This window comes from Triturus cristatus, chromosome 4_1 (assembly GCF_964204655.1).
Source record: "Triturus cristatus chromosome 4_1, aTriCri1.1, whole genome shotgun sequence".
NCBI classification, from domain to species: Eukaryota; Metazoa; Chordata; class Amphibia; order Caudata; family Salamandridae; genus Triturus; species Triturus cristatus.
Window position 1 is genome coordinate 172,788,616 of NC_140585.1, and position 23,839 is coordinate 172,812,454.

Below are 23,839 nucleotides of genomic sequence, written 5' to 3' on the forward strand. Positions count from 1 at the left end.
GCTAGGTCTATAGCCCCGATCAGATCGTGGGTCAGTTCAGAAAGATGACGCCCTGATATGAAACCCTTTTGATCCTGATGTAAAAGGCCTCCAACCACTCTACCCAGCCTCTTAGCCAAAATAGAGGCAAAAACTTTATAATCCGCATTTAATATGGAGATTGGCCTGCAAGACTCGCAGCTTGTGGAAGACTTCCCCTGCTTGAATATTAAAGTTATAGTTGCTTTATTCCAGGAGGGTGGAGGGATCATGCCGTCTAAGAAAATTTGATTAAACAAAATTGTCAGGGTCGGAACGACCTCCTTAACAAGACACCTGTATAACTCAGAGGGGAGACCGTCGGGGCCTGCTGCCTTACCCTTTTTTGATCTCATTATTTCTCCATGGACCTCCTCTTGAGTAATCGGGAGGTCTAAGGTAGCTTGTTGTTCCGGAGTTAGCGCGGGAAGATTTAACTTGCCTAACCAAGATTGCATCTTCACAAGGTCTGAGTCTCCATCCTCCCTATAGATTCCCTGAAAAAAAGAATGGAACGCCCCTCTAATATTATCGTCCGAAGTGTGAGATATGCCATCCTTAAGGACCGTACTAATATTGTTTCGTGCCCGGTCTGATTTTGTTTTCCAGGCAAGTATTTTGTCTGCCCCTTCGCCATACTCAAAATGGGCTATCTTGCTGGCCTCCCATCTTTGCATTAGGCGTGAGCTCAAGACGGCATCTAGCTGGGCCTTAAGATCCCTCAACTTGATGTAGTTCTCAGTAGATAGGCTCGGGTTATGTAGATCAAGTGATGACTGAGAAGCTTTGATTTTACGCTCTAACTCGGATATGTCATCCTTATATTTTCTACTTTTGTAAATGGTGATGCTAGTGATAGTACCTCTCAAAAAAGCCTTGAAAGACTCCCACACGTTGACCACAGACGCGGTCCCCAGATTCCTCGCCATGAAATTTTCAGACTCTCTCTGAAGAGTGAGTAGAATGTCTTCCGAGACCATAGGTGAGCGGTCCATAGACAATTTCTGGGCGGAGGGACCGCTCCTATTTCTATGACCATGCTTACGGCAGAGTGATCCGAGAGATGAGCGGGAAGATAAAAGATAGTTTTAACTATTTTATTCAAGGAATAGCTAATAAGTATGAGGTCAATCCTAGAGTTATGCTTGTATTTGTAATTACAAAAGTAATATTCACGTTGACGAGCTGACCTAACCCTCCATATATCCACGAGACCGAATTGTTTCATAACACCCAGAAGACAGGCTCTTGTTTTGGGAGAGGGCAGTACACGATTCTTTATGGATTTGTCAATTGAAGGGTCTAAAACTATATTGAAATCACCAGCCAATATGACTGGTTCAGGAAAATCCAGCAAAGCCAGTACCAAGTTTTTAATAGGGGAGGGGTCGTCCTGATTAGGGCCATAATATCCGGCGATTGTTACTCTCAGACCAGTCAGCTGGAGTTCTGCGATAGCCCACCTGCCACATGGGTCCACAGTTGAAGATCTGAGAGCTGCCCTTGCAGATTTTTCAACAAGGATTGCCACCCCTCGCGTATTAACTGACTGTGTAGTGCTAACTACAAAGTCAACCCAACTTAACTTTTTGACTAAGGCTAACAGTTCTTGTTGATTCAAACGTGTCTCCTGTAAGACAATGATCTGTGCGCTACTATCGCGCAGATATTGAAAGATCTTATGCTTTCTAGGATTAGTACGTAGACCATTGACATTCCAGGAGAAAACTTGGATTAAAGTCATGAGCGATCTATTAGCAGCAAGATCAATATCCCCCACCTATATAGTCTAGAAAAACTGCAGGATAAGCAAGAATAGATATGTATACATTTTTCTCTGTTTCCTTCAATTAGAGCTACCACATAAAAGAAAGAGCAGTTTGTGGCTGGAAATAAGGACATTTTTTTTATTTTACCCCATTGCGACCCCCTCGTGCACCCACCCCTAATCGAAACCCCAACCCCAAGCCCCAGGAAGGCCAACGGTTGCCCTGCCTTACCTACCACCCCAGAGAACCCCACCCCCAAGTGTCTGGAACCTATCCAGTATTCGGCACCTGGCCGTGTATGGTCCTTTAATTATTTAATAGAACTGGTTGTTCCTGTCGGAGGTCTTGGCTAAGTTTGAGGTCGGAAAAAAGTTTAAGCTGTCTATTGCCCTTTTGTACAGCAATCCTTCGGCCAATTTACTTATAAATGGCTTCTTAGCCGAACCTTTTGAGATCTCTAGAGGCACGCGTCAGGGGTGTCCCCTTTCCCCCTTATTATTTGATTTGTATATTGAACCTTTTGCCCAGATCCTGAGAGATGATCTTAGAGTATCGTCTTTCAGGTTTGGGGAATGGGACAAAAAATTGGCCTTGTACGCTTATGATGTATTAATATTTAAATCAGATTTGAACACCGCCTATCCCGCAGTTATGGAGCTGGCATCAGAATTTGGTGCTGTTTCAGGGTACAAGATCAATACCTCCAAAACTGAAATAATGGCTTGGAACATGCAGGTTCACCATCAGCTCCCCTCTCTGAAGACCAACAAGAGATACCTGGGAATTTACATTCTCCAAGACATCGAAAAGATACCTACGTATAATTTAACGCTGATAGCTAGAGAAACCCGTAAATTAATGAAATCTTGGGGCCTTCTACCGCTCTCAATACTTGGGCGAGTCAACCTTATCAAGATGTCTATTTTGCCAAGATGTACCATTCTTTTTAGCGCTATCCCCCTATATTTTGATATGAGAGTATTGAGTAAACTCCAGAGTGAATTTAACGCCTTTGTCTGGGCCTCTCGACATTCTAGGATAGCTTGGAAAAAAATCAGAAGGCGAAGAGAAAAGGGAGGCTTAGTAGCTCCTGATATACAGCTTTACGCTTGGGCTTTTCAACTTTCCTACTCTCGTATGCTACTAAAAACTCCTACTAGTGAGGGTGTTGGGGTTATGTTTTTGGCCATGTTGAGAGGTTCTGGTATTTCTGAGCAAGGCTTTCTATATAAATACGGTAATGCAAAATTTTCAAAAAAGTTAGGCTGAAGGTGCTACAGGGGCTGGCTAAAACATGGGTTAACCTTAGAGCTTCACTGAAACTGGGATACTTTCCAGGATACGCCCCAATCTGGAACTCTCCTGGGACTCCGGAGTGCTTATTAGATAGTTTATCAACTCCCCTCAGGGTGGCTGGAATCAAGAGATGGGGTGACCTTTTTGTGGAAGGTACTTTAGTTTCTTGGGAGGCTCTTAGAGATACAGTCGGCCCTTCCCTTTCCAGATTTAAATATCTCCAACTGTCTAGCTGGGCTAACGCTGTTCAACTTCCCCGTAACAAACATCTAATGGGTGGTACAAACCAATTTGAACATCTGGTTATACATAAACCTTCAGCAAAGAAAGAAGTAGCGGTTTGGTACCGCTCCATCATGGACGAGCAGGATGGCGAATTTCTACTACCCATCTCTCTCTGGGAGAGCAGTATCCTACAGCAAGACCTCCAGTCATCATGGTCAAAATCCTGTAAAATGCTATAGGATACTGTAAAACCAGCTTGGCTTAGTAGAAATCATCTCTTTACAATGCATAGGGCCTATTACTCACCACAGAGGTTAACAACATTTTCAAATGGTCCGCCAGTATGCTGTGCGAAGTGTGGGGCAGCAGGAGCTTCGGATATTCACATGTTCTTGAACTGTCCCGCCCTTTCCGGTTTTTGGGAAGGGGTGAGTAATACACTTACCAGAGCTTTGGGGACACACATTTCTGTCAACTTGCCTATGCTGGTTTTTGGCCTTGCAAACAACCTAGAAGGGTCATCCGCGAAACTCCTATTTTTTGCCATCTTGCTTGCTAGGAGAGAGATTTGCATCAAATGGAAAGACTCGTTACCACCTACTCACCAGGACTGGCTGTCCTCGTTATTAAGGACACCGAGGTTAGACCTCTCAAGGGCAGGAAACAAGAAGAAGCGGGGTTTTTGGAATATGTTGAAATGGAACTAGGGTTTTTTTTCCCCCCCCTAGTCCAAGGATTATACAGCCCGCTCTCTCTGGTTTATCCTACACCCTTCCTAAGGATACGATTGAGACGCTCCAGTGGCCTAAGCTGAGCGATGGGCATCCCAAGTGGGCATCGTCTTTAACCCCTTCGACGCGCATGACGGAACGGTTCCGTCATGCACGTCGGTTGCGCTGTGCGCATGACGGAACCGTTCCGTCATGGCCCCGCCCGCGCACGGAATCTTCAGCGCGGCGTGGAAATCCGCGCCGCGCTGAAGGGGTTAAACTGTTGACTGAGATAGCACCGGCAGTCTTGGCCCAAATTGGGCATAAATCAGCAGATCCAGTGTACTGAGACGGTTGCTTTTTCTCAATAATCATCAGCGTGGACTAGCCTTATTGGGTTGTAACGGAGGACAAAAAAAAAAAAAAAAAAAAAGTATAGCAAAACATAGCATAACAAAACAAAAACAGCGTAACCAAACATAGCATAGCATAACAAAGCATAACATAGCATAGCATAGAAAAACATAGCATAACAAAACATAGCATAGCATAACAAAACATAGCATAGCATAGCAAAACATAGCATAGCTTACCAAAACATAGCATAATAAAACAAAACATAGCATAACAAAACAAAAACATAGCATAATAAAACATAACAAAACATAGCATTGCATAGCATATCATAACATAAGAAAACAAAGCATTAAGTTTGATAAACTCACAGTAGCGGGCTAGCTAGCTTTAACAGGCAGTGACTGTAAGCAACTCCGTCAACCCAGAAGCAGTCACTCAGTCACCTTTAAACAGTGCCCATATTTATACTGTTAGCACTTTACTTGTGCAAATATTAGGGCTCACAAAACTTTGATGAATCGAAATTCACAACTGAGGCTGATAAGTTCGCGCTATATAAAACTCCAAGGATAAGTAAAAAATATTACCATTTACAATGTGAATAGCTCTAACAAATACAAGACCTATAGCAAAGTACAAAACATTGCTATTTACAATGCCAATAGCTGCAGCAAATGCGAGACCTATTGCATTTCCAATGCTTGTTGGTTTTGCTTCTGTAAAACAAAAGCTTTGAAAAGCTTCGGTAAATGACTGTCAATCAACAGCGGCCATGAACTAAACTTTTGTATATTGAAAGGAAGTGCCTCAATGGCAGTTCCTTTCAATGTACAGACATGACAACTGGGCCAATGGTCATTTCTAAATTTGACAGAGGTAATTCTTCTGCCACCCTTACAGACAGATAACCATACATCAAACTTGGAAACATACCCTTATTTCGAAGGTAAAATCTTTTACTAGGTGAAGGCTTATCTAGCCTTTAGTGCATTGTGGTCAGCTTCAACTTGCACCTAAATTACTGTTAACTATATCCATAAAATGGTATGACAGTGTCTTGGTAGTTTTTAAATTAAATCTTTTTTAAAAATCATACCTAGATTTCCCCAAATTATATTTTAACCAGGTGAAGTAATTTTTTCTTATTAAATATTTCTTGATTTTTAGAACGTGGTTGTGAGATTTTTATTGTGTTGGGTTTTCACATTTAAATTTTCTTGGTTCTGCTCAACAATGTTTCCATAAGTTAAGCCTGTCTGTTCTTTGCCATAGCTACCAGGGGTTTAATGCCGAGGTTAAATTATTGAAACTGTGTTGACCAGACAGGTTTGTGGACTTATTACTTGTGTGGGAGGGGGGGGGGGGGGGGGAGGAGAGGGGTGGAGAGGGTGGTCACATATTTCCAGCTGCAATCCACTTTCTTACACCAGGTAACTGATAGGCTAGTGAACGTGTGACAAGGCTTTCCCTGCGATGTTGAAAGATTCTATAAACACAACACCTATGAGGTGAGGGTTCTGTTGTAATGCAAGCCTATGGAATGTGGTTCAACTTCAAGTAGACTACAAAAGTGCTGCGTGGTCCTTACAACAGTCTCAAATTAACAGTGGGGATTCTGTAGTGAGACATATACAATGCACATACCGTAATCGGGCTCCAATAGTCTTTGATACTTCGGTTTTTGCTTGGTTTCTTTCCTTTCATGTTTGTTCAAGACCGTGTTCTTCTCTAGCTGTAACAGGGAAAGGAAGATTTAAATGTATTGTCTATTGTCATATAGTGGTGTAAATAGCACTATTGTGACAAATCAGGAAAGGACTGCTGTGTAACTGAACTCAATGCCCCCTTCATGTAATTTGCAACATTTCTATTCATGGGTCAGCCATAGAAGTTTACTATAGATGAGGTCTGGCCGGCTCACCACGGTGCAGGGGTGCCTATATTGCTGTTTGGCTGCACCTTATGAGCCAGTGCAGGGAAAAGACAGGAATGCACCCTAAGTTAAGTATAGTGGATTCCTGCCCTTCCCCATCACGCAGTGCAGCAAGGTGGCTTGCTGTCCGATTTCTTCATAGATATGAATTGTTGTGTAAAGCCAAATGTAGCTTTAATGACTGACCAGTCTTCAACATGAGAGGTGTGTTGGCAGCATTTCATGTAACTGGGGTGCTATCTGTTATCAAAGTAGGTGTCTTTACTGAATTACGTATCAATGCTGCAAGCGGTTCACTTAACCAAGAGTAAAATCAGGGAGAACAGGCATGGACTCATAATCACCAATATGTTACCAACCTCAATATTATTCACAGTAAGCTGTGCAATCTGAATACAAGGAGGCTTTCAACATTGCGAGTGATTTTATTTCATTATGGTTTTTAAATTATCCTCTCCAGCTTACAAGATTGAAAGCCTTTCTGCATCAAACAGAATAACAGCCTGAGGTATCCTTAAAGTTGTAAATAAATTATGACATAGTATAAAAAGGTTTCTTTAAAAGACAATATCTCCCTGATGCAAATCAGCCTGATCTATATATATCAACATGGATGAATATCATAATATCAGATGTGTTACAACTTTGTTTAGCACTGTAATCTGAATTTAACAAAACGGATTTGGTTACCGGTTTTACCTTGAGAGATGATTCCTCTATTTACAACACTGTTCAATAACACTACTACTAATGTAAGGGTTCATAATATAGAAAAGACTGTCAATCCATGGTCTCAAAAATCTTGGCATCAATAAATAGAGAGCCTCCTAATCTAATTTAGATAGAAGAATTTGAGACAAAAAAAACTGAATTTCTAGTAATGTATTCACATTGGAATCTACAGTGTAAGTACTTGAGAAGTGATCTTTCAAAATGTCATTATTCCGGTTTCAATCGTGTGCTCGACACCATTTCAATGCCATTAATCTTACTATTCATATAACAAACGTATTCTTAAACACAGCGTGTGCAAAGAAATGGCCAGCTCTTCCATTGCTTTGCAAAATCAGAGCATGTTAGAACAAGCATTGGAAATGCAATCGGTCTCACATTTGTTTGCGTTGAAGCTAGTGGCATTGTAAATGGTAATGTATTTTACTTATGTGTTATGAAAGCGTTTTTATTTAGTGTGTAGTGGAACTATGTGGGTTGGATTGGATTAGTTAGTTGTGTAATTGTGTGGAGTGGAGTGGATTTGTGCAGTGGCATTATGTGGCATGGTGTGCTGTGGAAATATATGGTTAGCAATTGTGTGGCATTTAGTGTAGTGACATTATATGCAGTGGGATTGTGTAGAGTGGTAACTTGTACAGTTTAATTAAGTGGTATGCAGTTGAATTTTGCAGCACAATGTGGAAATGTGTGGTGTGGATTGTATGTATGTGGTGTTGTCATTGTGTTGTATTATGTGGTTTGGTGTTAAATTATGTGATGTGGGTTGGAAATGTGTGGAGCTGAATTGTGTGGCATGGAACTTTGTGCATAGCTTTGCATTTTTGGTGATGGAAAATAACAAATAGGTAGGAGCTAAGCATCAGGTCTATGAGTTTTAAAAAAAGGAAAGAGTTGGAGCTATTGGCATTGTAAATGTAAATGTCTCTTACCTTTGAGTTATGGATTGGAGTGGATGTATGTGGAGTGTACCAATTATGTGGGTTGGATTGGAATTGATACTTGTGGGATTGTGTGGTGTAAAACTGTGTGGTGTGGATTTGTGTAGTGGAATTATGTGGTATTGTGGGCAGTTGTATTATGTGGGTCATAATGATATATTTTGGAGTGTATTGGAATTATGTAGTGTGCGACTGTGTGTAATGGAGTGTAAGTATGCGGAGTGGTATTTTGTGTTGTGGAGTGTTATGTAGTAGAGTTTAAAGAAGACATTGCGTACAATTGAATGACACTCTTATAAAAAGAATCAAAAAATGTCTTCAAGTTTTATTTTGTCCTTGCAATGCAGGCAATCTCCTCCTGCCTGTTGTAATGCTTGTTTGCTATAGCTTTTTTTGTTATGCAGGGACATAAACAATAGGAGAGTGGAGATTGAGAAATACTACCTGAATTAATCCATGAGCAGAGGACGCACACCAGGAGAGAATCAACAGATGCCAGATTCTGAGGGCACACTGAGGTGGTGCTGATTAATGCTGAAGTGGTGGTGCGCTGGTACAGATGTGATTCTCAGGTGAGAAATGAAACTCAGGTACTGCTAAGTGATACTGAGCTAGTTGTGTGCTGTTGATACTGAATGTTACCGAGATGGTGCTGAGTGATGCTGAGGTGGTGATGGGTGACGCTGTGGCACCGAGTCATGCTGAGGTGGTGGTACAGCGCTGGTGCTGAGGTGGTGCTGTGTTGAGGTGATGCTCTGCTGATGCTGAGGTGGTGCTGCATGGGTGGTGAGTTGCTGCTGAGGAGGTGGTGGTGGTGCACGGATGCAGAAATGTTGCTGCGCTGATGTTTATGTTGTGCTGAGTTGGTGGTGGACCGATGAGGTGGTGCTGAATGATGCTCTAGTGGTGCTGAGCTGGTTCTCAGGTGTTGCTGGGTGATGAGATGGTGCTATGCTGAGGTAATGCTGCACTGATGTTGAAGTTATGCTGCACTGGCGCTGAGTTGCTGCTAAGGTGGGGCTGCTTTGGTGCTGAGATTGTGGTGATGTACTGATGCGGAGATAGTGCAGCGCTAATGCGGAGGTGGTGCTGCACTGGTGCTGAGGTGGTACTGAGTCATGCTGAGGTGGTGTTGCTACACTGGTGCTCGGGTGGTGCTGAGCTGGTGCTCAGTTGGTGCTAAGTGATGCTGATGTGGTGATGTGCTGAAGTGGTGATGCACTGATATGGACATGGTGCTATGCAAATGCAGAGGTGGTGCTGTGCTAATGCCGAGTTGGTGGTGCACTGATGAGGAGGTGGTGCTGAGTGATATTGAGGTGATGTTGAGTGAGGATGAGTGGTGTTGAGTTATGCTGAGGTGGTGGTGCTGCCCTGGTGCTGAGTGATGCTGAGTTGGTGTTGCGCTGATGCTGAAGTGGTGCTGCAAGGGTCCCGAGTTGCTGCTGAGGTGGCGCTGAGCTGGTAGTGGTGCACTGATGCAGAGATTGTGCTGTGCTAATGCTCAGATGGTGCTGTGCTGATGTTGATGTGGTGCTGAGTTGGTGGTGCACTGAGGAAGTGTTGGCCTGATGCCGAGATGGTGCTGCGCTGATGAGGAGGTAGTGCTGTGCTGATGCTGCGGTGGTGGTGTTCAGGTGGTGCTGTGCTTATGAGGAGATGGTGCTGAGCTGGTGCTGAGGTGGTGGGGGTGCTGAGCTTGTGATCAGGTGCCACTGAGTGATCTTGAGTTGGTGCTGTGCTGAGGTAGTGGTGCGCTGATGCTTAGGTGGGGCTGCGTTGGAGGTGGTGCACTGATGCTGAGATAGTGCTGTGCAGTGCTGATGTTAAAGTGGTGCTTCGCTGATGCTGAGTTGGTGCTGCACTGATGAGGTAGTGGTGCTGTGTTGATACGGAGATGGTGCTCAGGTGATGTTGAGGTAGGCTGAGCGATACGGATTCCCTCACCACCACTCTTTAACAGTGTCCCTTAAGGCTCCATATCCACTAATGTTCAGATGCATTTAATTAGCTATAAGGCGCCACACATACCAGTGTAGGCTGTCAGAGCACTTTGCATCACACACAAATTACACAGAGACAGTCTATCATAAGTGTATACATTAGTGTAAAGGAAATGTTACATAACAGAGGACTACAGGGTGTAGGAGTCACAAGTAATGCATATTGATTTGGTAGGCAGCATTGCTAAAGAGTGCTTGGGCCCCAGAAGCAAAAACTCAGAATTGAAAACAGAACACCATAGTAGGGGGCTCTCTTGAATAAAAAGAATCAATTTCCATCCAGATGAACCCTTTTTGCAACTTTAATATCTTCTCTAATCGTTACTTTGCAGTGCATGCAGTTCTTTAGTTATAAATTCACTGTTCTGTTAGGATTTTAACTTATAAACTGCAAATAACAGAAGAGCAGTAACCCATTGACCTATTTACATTTTATGCACTTTATAATCAGCATGGTACACTTCCTTTGCAGCTTGCATATTAACCCTCTGGCAACCTTGCAATAAGTTAAAACTTCCACTAAACAACTATGATCTCTCCAGCAGGAACATCAATCACCAGAGGTATCTTGACATTTTCATTGTCTGGAAATTGCACGAGGCAAGGAATGTGTGGAGTGTTTATAAAAGCAAAACATTGCCCCTCTGAAGTCAGTATCCAGTGCGATTCCACAGCCCCTGTGCTGGCCCTGTGTTCTTGTTCTGCTTTTATTTAATGTAATACATTCAAATGCACATTTTAAAGGGGACATTTTTCCAGAAGGAAACATTTTGGCCTAGGTACAAAACTGATGAGGAGAAACTTCCAACTTCTCAGCCAGCAGCCAAGCACAAGTCCTGGATGGGCAGAAAAAACACAAGCAGCATGCATATTAAAGAATCATTTCAAGCTGTGTTTAAGTTTTGGTTTAACTTTTTACATGATTTAGAGCTGAAGTAGCTAGAAAGCATGACTGGCTGCTGCTGGCTTCAGACAGGAAGGACAAGATGTGAATGCTGCAATAAAATGTAAGCAGTTACGTCTGAGCACCTACAGTGTAACAAAAGGTTGAAAACATAATAAAATAGTTCCCATCACGAGCAGATCTACAGAACAAAGTGTAATGATATTGTACTCAGTCGCTGCTCCTTGCAGGAAAAACTAGGGACAAAGAGGCAGGACTGGCCACTAGTAAGCAAGGATTTTTAAAGGATATTGAAACAAACAAATGAGAAGCAAGGAATGGCATTTGGCCAACAGAGGTATATGTATACTAAAATATACAAGAGGCCGTACGCTTACGCTCGACCTAAAAAGAAGTTCTCAGGACCAAATGTGCAGACTCTAGATTGAAAGATTGCGATAAAAAGTGAAACACAAATGTTCTGAGACATGGCATTCCTTAAAACGGGGGGGGGGGTGTCAACAAGATGGCCAATGGCAGCTGAATATGTGAGCTCCCATGCCCAATAATATCCAGAGCGATACCAAAGGGGATGATGAACGGAGCGTTTGAGCAAATCAAACACTCACCCCCAGTCAACTGATCTGGGTTTAATCCATCATCATTCTTTAGCTCACTCCACCACCCCAGTTCAGACATGGCCATATGCAAATCAGTCTGACCCTGTGCCTCATGGGAACAGTCCAGCCCGAACTGCCAAGCCATGTCTTCCCTGGACCGGAAACAAGCATCCTGGGACCTGTTTCGGGTTCATAACCCTCATCAGCTAGTCTATCTTGAATCCAGTGGCAAAGTGAGCAAGGGACCCACAACTGGGCATACCCTGCCAACTTAGGGCGAACAAAGCGATACCAAAGGGGATGATGGACGGAGCGTTTGAGCAAATCAAAAACTCATCCCCAGTCAACTGATCTGGGTTTAATCCAGCACCATTCTTTAGCTCACTCCACCACTCAATTGGTGTCTTTTGCTTTCTCGCCCTAAGTGCGCCAGGTATGCCCAGACGTGGGTCCTGGGCTCACTGTGCCACTGGAATCAAGCTATCCTGGCTGAAGAGGGGTGAAACCCTGAAACCGGTCCTAGGATGCTTGTTTCCGGTCCAGGGAGGACCTGACTTGGCAGTTCGGGCTGGGCTGTTCCCATGAGGCACAGGATCTAGACTGATTTGCATATGGGCAGGTCTAAACTGGGGTGGCATGGTGAGCAAAAGAATGATGGATTTAAATCAGATCTCTTGACTGGGGGTGAATGTTTTGATTTGTTCTGCATTCCGTCCATCAATTGTGTGTCTTTTGCTTTCTCGCCCTCAGTGCGCCAGGTATGACCAGACGTGGGTCCTGGGCTCACTGTGCCACTGCATGGAAGCTATCCTGGCTGAAGAGGGATGAAACCCCGAAACCGGTCGTAGGATGCTTGTGACCTGGCTTGGCAGTTCGGGCTGGACTGTTCCCATGAGGCACAGGGTCAAGACTGATTTGCATATGGCCAGGTCTAAACTGGGGTGGCATGGTGAGCAAAAGAATGATGGATTTAACCCAGATCTCTAGACTGGGGGTGAATGTTTTGCTTTGTTCTGCATTCCGTCCATCAATCGTGTGTCTTTTGCAATAATATCCAGCGGCATCCTGGGCCCAAAAGGGATTGTCCCCTACAAACAATGATAGGTACAGGCCCCCTCACTCATAGTGCGCCTGCTACCAGCAGTACTAGTACTCTGCCGGCTGCAGGGGAGGTTGGTGCAGAGTGCGGCCTGTGAGAACAGACACCAGTGCAGAGGAACCAAGATGGCGCGGATGGACGCAAGCAGCCGCACACAGTGAGAACGGGGACAAGGGAGGAGTAAAGGAGTGAGCGTCGACACCTAGCTACAGGTGCTTCATGCCCACCCACAGAGCCGGCAGTGGAATAACGGAAGCCCGTGAGGGCGGCAACCGGGGCAGGGAGCCCGTTGGAGTTGGAGCTATGAATGTCTGGAGTGGTGCCTGGATCGGCTTTGATCGGTGGAAATAGGAGTTGGGTGAGAGGGCCTGTAGATCACTGTCTGCACACTTTAGTACCCTGGGGCCCTCCCTCTCCCACCCCCAGCCCAGATAAGATCTGCGGCACAGGCTTTGCAGTGCCTGTGCCACTGTTGAAGGGGTGGCAGCTCGGGAGTGGAAGATAAGGCCAGCATAAGACTACACCACGGCCACCAAGAATTGTGGGCCCTTCTAGCCCCCCCCAAAGGCACCGGCAGAAAACAAGACCCACATTAGCCCCGGACAGCAGCAACATTTTTTACAAACCGCATGCAGCTGTCTCCCCGCAGGGTCTGCCATGCCATTGTTCCTTCCCTCAGCCCAGGAGCATTGGCTCACAATGGGCAAGGACAGAGAACAGCACGAAGAAGGGCCGGGGGACCCCAACAGGGGCTGGGGGTAAACTCGAGACACAGGTATTGCAAAGCCCTACATGGGCCCACATCATGGAGGCTACTGAAACTTCATACTCAGCACTACAGACAAAATAGACTGTGTCTCACAGAATGTTAACTTGCTCTGCGTGAACCCCTGCAAAGTGGCAGAAAGATCCATGGCCACCTGGGAGCCTTGCAGGAGGATCTCCAGACCTTAAAGGTGATGGTTGGCTCACTTACAGAGCTTTTCAGAGGGGGAGAGAGTCAGAGACGCCGAGGGGCGCTCACGCCACTGTAATTTTCGCTTTGTGAGGTTCCCTGAGGGGATTGAGGGGATGACCCCTGAATTCTTTTGGGAACGCTGGCTCAAACACAACATAGAACCAAATACACTGTAGGAAGTGTTTGTACTAAAGAGGGCCACAGGTCTCTGGCCACCAGGCCCCTACCAGGTACACTGCCACAAACAATGAAAGTGAAACTACAGAGGCAGGGACATGATCCCACGAGTGGTCAGAGAGGCGGGAGACCTGAAATTTGATATCTTTGTCATAAGCATATTCCAGGACTACACACAGCAGGTCTAATGCCTCCAACAGTCATTCACCACTTTCAAAACAGAAACTGAGGGCAATGGAACTGTGCTACATGCTCCCATTTCATGTGAAATTGAAGGATGTGCAAGGGGGCAAAGAGTATTTTGTTTTACCACCATGAGGAGGCATGGGACTGGGTGGAAACGCAGTCTGAGACATGCCCCCCCGACCTTGACAAGGGAAGATTCCTACTCCTGGACCCAAAGGGGAGACAGGTCTTGCCCAGCCAGAAGACGCCTGCCCAATGGTCGAGAAAGCACACAGGTGGAATCCCACGTGGTGTCCCGGCCTGATGGAACCCTGGGTATTGAAGATCACTGGACGGAATGAGAGTAGGCCAGAGCACTGGTGGAGGTGTTCGCAGCAACACAGACAGTGGAATGTCAGGGGGACATGATAACTGAAACACTAACACATCCTGCACCAAAAGACTCCTTATGTTGCTGCAGGACTTAATAGCGGATGAACGGCAGTAGTAGACTGGGTGTCGGAGGATCCTGGAAATATGCGCCCCCAAATTGATGAGTCCTGGTGAGTGAGGGAACTTTATTGATGTTTGGCCTGTAGATGTGGGCAGGGAGTATAAAAACTGTATGGGTCGGCTTCCTGTCCCTCCCACTCCGTTGGGGACAGGGGTGGGCATTGTGATTTGCTACGATCGAGGGATCCAAAGGAAGACTTGGAGAGCCCGCACCCACGGCAGCTGGGATCGGAGCTACGATCTGTGTTATTTTTGTATGAATATGAAGTTTGTTCTTTTCTGCCGTTGCTGTTAAAGTGTACCCAGCAGAGTCATGGGGGGGTACCATAATCTGGCTCTAATGGGGGGCCTCTCTACCTAACGGTGCCGATACTGGCTGCAACCATGCATTTTGGAGTTACATAGTTAGGAGCATGATACAAACCATTGTACACCATTGTACACTACAATTTATGAAGGGGATGTACACAGTCTCAATAGATGGGGAGACACAACTAGTACTAGGCAGTGTTTACCCGGGGAGAAAGGCGGTGGAACAATTTGTATGGCCCAGCGATATCAGTTGTATGAAGGGCATAGGGCTTTGCATTGGGGCAGTAAAAGTAAGGGGGCCCGGGGGAGGAGATAACCCTTCCGGGAAGCAGGAGCAGATTGGAGAAACCCCAATGTGATAAGATGATGGCCACAATTAATACAGTCACATGGAATGTACAGAGTCTGAATAGGTTTGTGAAGCAGTCATTCCTGAGAAGCAAGGTAGTCCGCACAGCATTCCTACAAGACTCTCACCTCTTGGATGGAGAGGTACAGAAGCTGGGATTAAGGTGGAGGGGACAACTGTACTCCTTGACCTTCTCCAGCTATGCAAAGGGGGTCTCAATCTAGATTGCACCTAGTGTACCATTCCAGACGCGCTACTTCAAGGCAGACATGTTCTGCTTTACAGCATCCTAGATGGTTGTGATCTATGCCTCCTAAACAAATATGCCCCCAACCTAGATGACAAAGGAAATAATTGACCCCTTACACAGATATACCACTTGTGTGAGCAGACTTTAATTGTATATTGGATGGCTTAGCAGACAAACGACGCCCAACCTGAAAACGAAACCCAACATGATGTCCCAGCTCCGGGAAACCATGACAAATCTTAACTGTGTGGATGTCTGGAGGGCAGCCCACCCCCACAGCTGGTGTCCCAATGCTGCACCCTTGTGCACGGGGAAGGGATCAGACTGGATCGGTTATTACTCACTAAGACAATCACAGAGGATGGGGTTATTTCGAAGTACCTGGTAAGATTTCTTTTTCAGCAGGATCAAGTACTTACTATCTTGAAGGACTCACTCATGCAAGCACTCCTTTGCGATTAGATTTGCCTTAGAAATTCGAAATTCCAATTTTCATGCATCACTTTGGTTTATTTCATTTCATAATCCAATACTATATTTTTTATTCATTTGTAAAAGTTCTTAGTTCATGAAGAAACGCTTAATCTTCAGATTCACAGGGTTAACAAATAATAATCCCCGTTTCATTTCGGGTCCAGCCCTTCTTCAGGGGTATTCTCCCTGTAAAAATTAAAGGAAACAACTTGATCCTTGATTGGACTGCGAGCGCGGTAATTAGAGTATCAGTGAAAGTGAATTATCATCCTGAAGGTGCGATATCAAAAAAAGATAGTGCAAGTGCCTGTAGTATTAACAAAAAGTGTTTCATGGAAGTGAAAAAATGGCAAAGTTAACCTTTACCCGCTTGGTTATGTGATTTGTGAAAACAAAATGGTACCGAACATTGTGCTTAGTAAATCAGAAAAAGCACATGTGAAATGTCTGCAATTGTGCTTCAAGCAAATGGATATAATGTTCGTACGATCTTGTGAGCACGTTTTAAGTGCTCGTAAACATGCTTCTCCAAAAAGTATAATACCCGTGCGGTCCTATTCAAAGTGCGAAGTAATGCCTGGTGTTATATAAAAACGAAATTAAGCATGCTTCTAAACGAACTAGAATGACAACAGCGTCGTAGCTGTGATGTAGCTCAAAACAGAGCGTGGCTCGTTCGGCGTCCTCGTAATGCAGTGTTTGACGAGGTGTTGCGGTCAAGTGACCCGAATTTGAATTAGTGTAACCCGGAAGTGTAACGTGCGCGTCTGTGATAGAAACTGAAAACATATGCTTGAAATGTCGAACTTTAATAATATCAGCCCCGATTAATCCCAAAAGTAAAAAACGCAATGTAGGGCTGGTCAGGGATAGTATCATGGGTGGGGGGCATTCCCGTTTGAGGAGACAGGCCATTAATCACCCCGTCTTGTCTCCCTCTGCATGGAGTTTTTGTTGGTATTCACACCTTGTGAATGATCTAATATATCCCATAATGCACAGAGCCTGTGCTTGGCCGCCATCTGGCGGTCGCACTCCATTAGCACTTATGGTTCGCCTGCCTGCTTTCTGGCCAGCAGCTGTTCAGTACAATAGCTCCCTTTGCAGCTGTTGGCATGTACCACAGGTTCTGCTGAGGCTTTTTCCCCGCATTACCACCTTGATGGCCTCCCATCCCGCTCCCCTTGTGTTTGCAGATGTCTAATTGTTGTCAAAATAGCCCATCTTTGCTACTTCAATCTCTGATTTATAGGTTTCATCCTTAAGAGTTTCAGGATCAAGCTCCACAAGGGAACAAGAAGTTGAGGTCTCTCCATGCTAAATTCCAGGAAGAGTGGGACACATTTGCAGGTGATACTATTCTGCTGTCCCAAACACCTAGTGGCCTGCAGAACTTGCTCCACAGCCTTAAGAACTATTGCAAAGCCAAAGGCCTAGAGGTGAACCCAATAAAAACAAAATACAGGACGATAAAGCCACACAGAAGTTTCAAGAACAAAATATACCCGAATGGCACAGAACTGGAAGGTGTATCAAATTTTGTATATTTAGGAGTCACCTTAGTCTCTAAACTTTCCTGGGTTACACAGATCGAGAAGTCGAAGGCCATCCTAATGCAAAATTCTATTCCCATTGTAAAAAAAACTAGCTGCAACATCCTCAAAAGCCATCAACCCCACTTTGGAAATGTACAAGGCCAGAGCCCAAACTGCCGCTCTGTATGGTGTGAAGATCTGGGGAAGTGGCAACCTTAAATCTCTAAGCACCACTGAAATTAAAATTCTGAGAAGGCTTGTCGTCCTTCCTCAACATACTCCATTCATCCCCCTGACCTATGACTTGGTCTTTAAACGTTTGGAGTGCTTAGCAATTTGGAGAACCTTGTCATTTTGGATTAGAACTTGGACAACACCGGAATTAGCAGTGTATAGAGAATCACTCACCGAATTGCTGGCACTTGACATCCAAATTTCCTTTCCTTGGTCAATCCATATTAGAAGATGGCTCTTTGATCTAGGTCTGAGCAGATACTGGTTGAATCCAGGTCTGCTGACTCCTAAATTAAAATAAATGTGAGATCAAGCTGTTATTTTGGGACTTTATCAGAGATAGGGTAACCTCAAGTTGCACACAGGGCAGGCTCCCCGTACAATTACTCCAGCACAAAATGACCCCTTGTTTTGAGCTATTCCTTGATGAGATAGAACCACAACTGGCAAAGCGTTTATACCCAAAATTCAGATACGGTATATTGCAAATAAACACTTTTGTTGCCAAATGGTCAACCCACAACTTAAAGAGGGGGGGGGGGGGGAGGGGAGAGGGAGACCCACTGTACTTTATGTCAGATGGGGGTTGATGAAGACATTCCACATGTTCTGTTCTTCTGCACAGCATATAAATCCGTGAGATGGTAGTGGATAAAACCGATAGGTAGGTGCGTTAGTGTCAGGAGAATGAATGACACGCTGAGAATATTAAAAACTGACTGCTCTCGCCTTATAGTATTTGGAGTCAGCAGATTCCTTTTGGCTATTAACTTTATTAGGAAAAAGAGAGGATACAAATTGTAGCTTTGTAATCAGGACGCTACTTCGAAGTTTCTATATAGTGGTAATGGTGCATTGCTCGGTAAGAGCTACCATGTCTAAAATACAAGGGGATAGGTACCTTAACTGCGCATTGTGTTGCCACGGAATTGTTATCTAGTAAAAGAAAAATTTATATTCTTGAAAAATGTTAACCTGACAGGCTCTGAAGGTGATGTTCCAATTAATGGATTGGGCTAGATGCGCAGGGAAGAAGACTATTGGGCAAGACTATGTGGTATCGAAAGCAAAGTTGCTACTCTTCTGTGCAAATACTGAAGTATTTTTAAAACGACACGTATTTTTAAGCTTTTATCTTTTTAGTAATGGTTTGATGATTTTATGAACCGACAGTTCCAGCCTTACATAGATTCTTAATTGAATTTCCTTTAGAAATATTTTATTTCTGTTAGTCCTTGTACCATCCCAGGCACAAATTAATTCATGCCGATATTTAAGAATAATGGTATATTATAATAAGTGCGATATTGCACACTGATTACACATGCACTAGGTCCTAGGATTCTTGTTTCCGGTCCAGGGAGGACCTGGCTTGGCAGTTTGGGCTGGACTGTTCCCATGAGGCACAGGGTCAAAACTGATTTGCATATGGCCAAGTCTAAACTGGGGTGGCATGGTGACCAAAAGAATGATGGATTTAACTTAGATCTCTTGACTGGGTGTAGGAGAGTAGGATCTGCACTTATGTTGCCCCCCACTTTTTTCTGATGTATACACTGGTTTCTGGCTATAGTCTGGCTGGGTCCCTGCTAATCAGGGCCCCAGTCTCTCTGTTCTCTCTAAACGACTTGGTGTGCATATTAGATGCACTAGTGATTGGATACTGTGGTACCTTATGAGCCCCTAGTATATGGTACCTTAGGTACCTAGGGCATAGGCACTTCACAGGCCTACCAGGGGCAGCAGCATGTATTATGCCACCCCTGGGAAGCAGACTCAATCTGACACCACAGGCCTGCTACTGCAGCCTGGGTGAGGTAGTGTTAGCACTCATCACTGAGGTATAGGTTTCTAGATCTCACCATACACACACATATAAACCTATCAGCCACCCCTATGGCAGGCCCTAACAATCCTGAGGGCAGGGTGCTTGGTTTACAATGTGAGGGGGTGCCTCTGCATGAGCAGGACCCCTCTGCAGCTGGCAGAGTCTATTCTCTGTGGCTGTTTGTGGATGCGGTTAAACCATATACTCTTAAGTGCATTATAACCCAACGGTAAATGCTAACTTTGGAATGACTGCATCAAAACAGGTCGTGTTTGGTGTCAAACAACTTGGAATTATACCCCCACACCAGTAACTGGTGTGGGAGTATGATCCCACCCTTCTAGAGGGGACGACACGTACCTACTGTGGTAACACGGTAGAAATCTGAAAGAGCCTTGGCATCACAAAATGGATGCCACCAGCACAAACACTGTGCTGCCCTCCTGCTGCGGACTGAAACTCGCAGTGGAGGAAGCCCAACAATAGGCATCCTGTCACAGGGAGGTGGCACCACCTTCCAGACAGGATTTAGTGTATTGGAGCTGGGTGGGTGCACTTCTAGAGTGCTTTGAAGTCCTGCACTGGGGGAGCAGTAGGCTCCTCTGTGCATATGCCAGCACAAACCGGTTCAGGGGCTACCTATCCCTGCTCTGGCGCGAAACTGGACAAAGGGAAGTGGGTGTAACCACCCCCTACCCTGACCCTCCCAGAGGAGTGGTCATAGAGCTAGTCCCTCCCCTATCTTCAGTATAAGATAGCAAACTTTGCCATTGCAAAACAGATAACCCTGGACGACGCTCTACAAAGAAGAATCCTGGCCCTTCGCCGTTCCACTACCATTGGAAGACAGAAGAATCTCCCTTGGAGTCAAGGAGTGACTCCCCTTCTTGGCAGGCACCAAAAACCTTTATCAACGGTCGCAAACTTTCAAGCTCCCGCTGGAGTTCGTAGTTCCTGCAGCTCCGGAAGTGGATTTCCTGGACCTCGACGGCCATTGTGAGTCCCCAGCAGAGCTAACACGAGTGGACCCCACGAGTGACGAGGAACAGCAATACCCGGGTACCGTGCACTATTGTCGAGTGCAACCCCTTCACGACATTCTACAAACTTGTGCATTGGACCATTTGTTGCCCAAGCCTCCAGCAGGTTTTGCAGCGAAAATCAGAGGCCTACCCCGTCCCGAGTGACCGTGGGCTCCTGTAAAGCATTTCCTCAAGAGGAGTCTTCGCGATCCCTTGCCCGTTGGCTTGTGGGTCCCCCGAAGACTTTATCGACTCAAAGGGATCCCCTGGTTGCTCCAGGACAGCCCTCACTCACCCTTGCTGGGTGAGTCCCTCAGACCTTGCTGGTCTGCAACGCTGACTTTCTTCGATTTCCACGAGACTTGCTGTTGCCAAGGCTTGTTGGCTCCAATTCGGTTGCCGACACCTCAGTAAGCTACAGACGTCGTGGGACACTCCGAATCCAGCTGCTGGTCATCGTCGATCCTTCCTGGACCTCGTGAGCGAAGAGTCAACACACCCTTTATCACCTGAAATCACCAGACATCCGTGGTCAGCCATCTTCCTGGCCACCGGTCACTGGCAAGTGACTTTGAACACTGTCCCTTCAATTTTCAGGTCATCTGCATCTCGAATCCACCCTTGGATTCCACCGGACACTTCTTCAGTCGACGCAAGCAGCAAATCTTCTTTGGTCTCCATAGAAAACAGCGACGCGACCCGACACCAAAAGACACCTATGCACCCGGCTTCCCTGGGTGAGGTAACTCGTGCACTCCGGTGCCCTAGTGTGTGTTGGCTCTCGAATTACTTACCTTGTAAGTGGCTTGCTTGTAGACTTCCTCGAAGTACCCTAAAACTTTAAAAATCAAACCACAACTTGCTCCATTGTAATCAATAGGGATCCTGCGGCTGTGTTCACACACTGCATGTGTCTCCCGTGGGCCTGTTACTTACCTGCTTTCACTGCAGTAGTGAAGCCCCAGCGATTCTACAGGCCCTAGGCCTTGTCATTTTGCAAGTCGACTTTCCTAACCCATTTTTAGGTCGAGGACTACCGGTCTGCCGAAAGGCAGAACCGGAAGTCGGAGATTTTATGACTTGGAGAAGAGGGGCTTTAACCCGCCCCTCTTCTTCCCTGTTCTCCATTGGCTGGCCTCGTAAATACTGGCCAGCCACTGGAGAAGAGGTCAGTCATTCCAAACAGGCCCCGTCCTTTTCGGATCGGGGGGCGTGTTTTTTGCGAGAAGTCTCAAGGAGGAGACAACAGCAAAACACGCCCCCGAATCTGAAAAGGACGCTGCCTTTCTCCGAGGTGTGGCACCGTGTGGCCTCGCGCAGCCTCCTCTCCTTCGCGGTGCTGTGAGCTCTGCCGCTCTTCTCTCCTTGTAGCCAGCCCAGCTGATCGGTGCAGTCGTGCCCACCCCAGCTGTGCCGACGAGCGTCATTGGTCCGTCTAAACTCCCTCCACCCCTTGCTGTTCTGTGCTGATGTGGTGCATTCACCCCCCTCACCCCCCCATTGAGCCCCTCTCCCCAGGTGTGCGGTGGGAGCCGCTGCTCTGCACAGCCCAGCAAGTCCCTCTCCTGCACTGAGACGATGAGGCCGGCGCGTCTCCTCCTTTCTCCCTAGCGCAGCCGATGAGTCCTGTTTGCTTTAAGCCCCCCTGCCTGCGCTCTCAGGCGATGCCAGCTCTGATGCTATCGAAGTCCGCGTTTCCTCTTCTCAGCAGACCTGAAGCCTTCAGCTGGTCTTTGTACCCCCCCCCCCCCCCCCTTAGCTGAACTTGCTTGGTTTAAGTAATTTCCTTCTCTCAAGTGGAGCTGATGAGTTCTCTTCGGAGAATTCCTCCTTTCTTGTCTTGCGCTGATGAGTTCTGTTACGTCCCACCTGAGCTGCTTAGTGCTGTTGCTCTAGAAGTCCTAAATTCCCTCTCTTCCCTCTCCTGCAGATGGCGCTGTTGACCACTCTATACGACTCATAGAAGCCGATGATTCCTGGTGGTCTGTAAATACTAATTTCCTCGGCTGATGAGCTCTATTTGTTTGTAAGACCTCCTTCCCTCTCCTAAGCAGACGAGGTCTGTAAGTCTGTAAGTTCTTCTTCACTGTCTACAGCTGATAAATTCTCTTGGTCTGTAAGCCCCCGCCCCTCACTTGCATTGATGAGTTCTGTTGGTCTGTAAATCCTCCGTCCATCTCTGAGCTGATGAGTTCCTGTGATTTATCCTGCGCAGCGAAGTACAACCCCTCCAGGCACCCTTATCTGAGACCTCAAATGGTCCAGGGGCTCTAGAGATAGCTCAGCAGGTCAATGCAGCTGCTAAAGAGATGTTTGTGCAAACCTGAAATTCGAGTCAGTGAAGGCGCCTGCTCAGCCTTTCAGCCTCCCAGCACGGAAAAGGGTACCACCGAGTCCAGCAATTGGGAGAGTTCTTGTTTACACTATATGAGGCCGGATGCCCTGGAAGCACATTTAAACGCGAAAAAGTAATTAGTTACATTGCCCCCCCCCCCCCCCCCAATTAAATGTATTTGCTTTCCTTCACTGGGAGAGTTACTCCCTTTATGTGACATTGGTGCTCTTTACATAGAAGGCTTTTTTGGGTCTTTCGAAGACGACCGTATCTTTATGATGTTTACAAACCTTGCGTTAATGTAATAATAAAAACAGTCCTCTGACTGTTTCAGCTGGATGTCCTCTGAATTGTGTTTGCATTGGATGTTCGCTGCTTGATGTATTGAGATACCTACAATGGATCCGACGCATAGTTTGGTAAATATAGCTGCTACTAAGCACTATAAACAACAGCTTTTATCTAAGGTTGAAAGGCTGAGTCATTCATGCCGGGATTCAAATAGTGATCCGCAGATCACCGCACGTGTGAGCGGCGAGCGTTTAAGTCATCCAGCCAGCTTGCCGCATGCAGTAGCTGCCCAGCATTTACAATGCAATGGTCTCGGCATTGGTACAGTTAGAGCTATTGGCATTGCTCATGACATTATTTTTGTTTATGTTTTTGTTTTTAAACATTTAAAGAAACGGCATTGTCATGAGCAATGCCAATAGCTCTAACTTTAACAATGCCGAGACCGTTGCATTGTAAATGCTTGTTTTAGTATATGTCTGGTACGCCCCTAGGGCCCCAGCCATATTTGTGCTTAACTTATTGTGAAACGTTGATATTTGAATGTGTTCCTGGCTTCTAATCTCATAAAGAGATTAGTAGAGTGTGTCTAGTAATAAATACATATATATTTGATATATATATACACTCACCTGTGTAGTGTCCTTTCATTTGGTAATTCAAGAGATTATAAGGTAAATCAAGGTGCTATACACTCCTCTGAGACTTAGCCTGAAGGCTGCTCTCCACAGCTACCACTAGGATAGCTTTCTTTAAAAGGTTGTCTTAAACCTACCTACCATAAGAGTCGAATTGGACTGGTGCAAGGTG

General features: G+C 45.7%; 1 protein-coding gene across 4 annotated transcripts in view; it reads right to left on the bottom strand.

Annotated features, from left to right (window-relative positions):
• LOC146853829 (serine protease FAM111A-like) overlaps nucleotides 1-23,839 on the bottom strand; it is a 110,191-nt gene that overhangs the window by 72,146 nt on the left and 14,206 nt on the right. For 2 of the 4 annotated variants that reach the window (XM_085651818.1, XM_085651820.1), the window contains one exon: nucleotides 6,020-6,107. In XM_085651818.1, coding sequence (XP_085507944.1) covers nucleotides 6,020-6,079 — 60 coding nt within the window. In that variant the 5' untranslated portion in view covers nucleotides 6,080-6,107. Of the gene's footprint in view, nucleotides 1-6,019; nucleotides 6,108-16,424; nucleotides 16,473-17,727; nucleotides 17,841-23,839 lie in introns of those variants that run through there. The other 2 variants (XM_085651821.1, XM_085651819.1) reach the window with 2 other exon arrangements.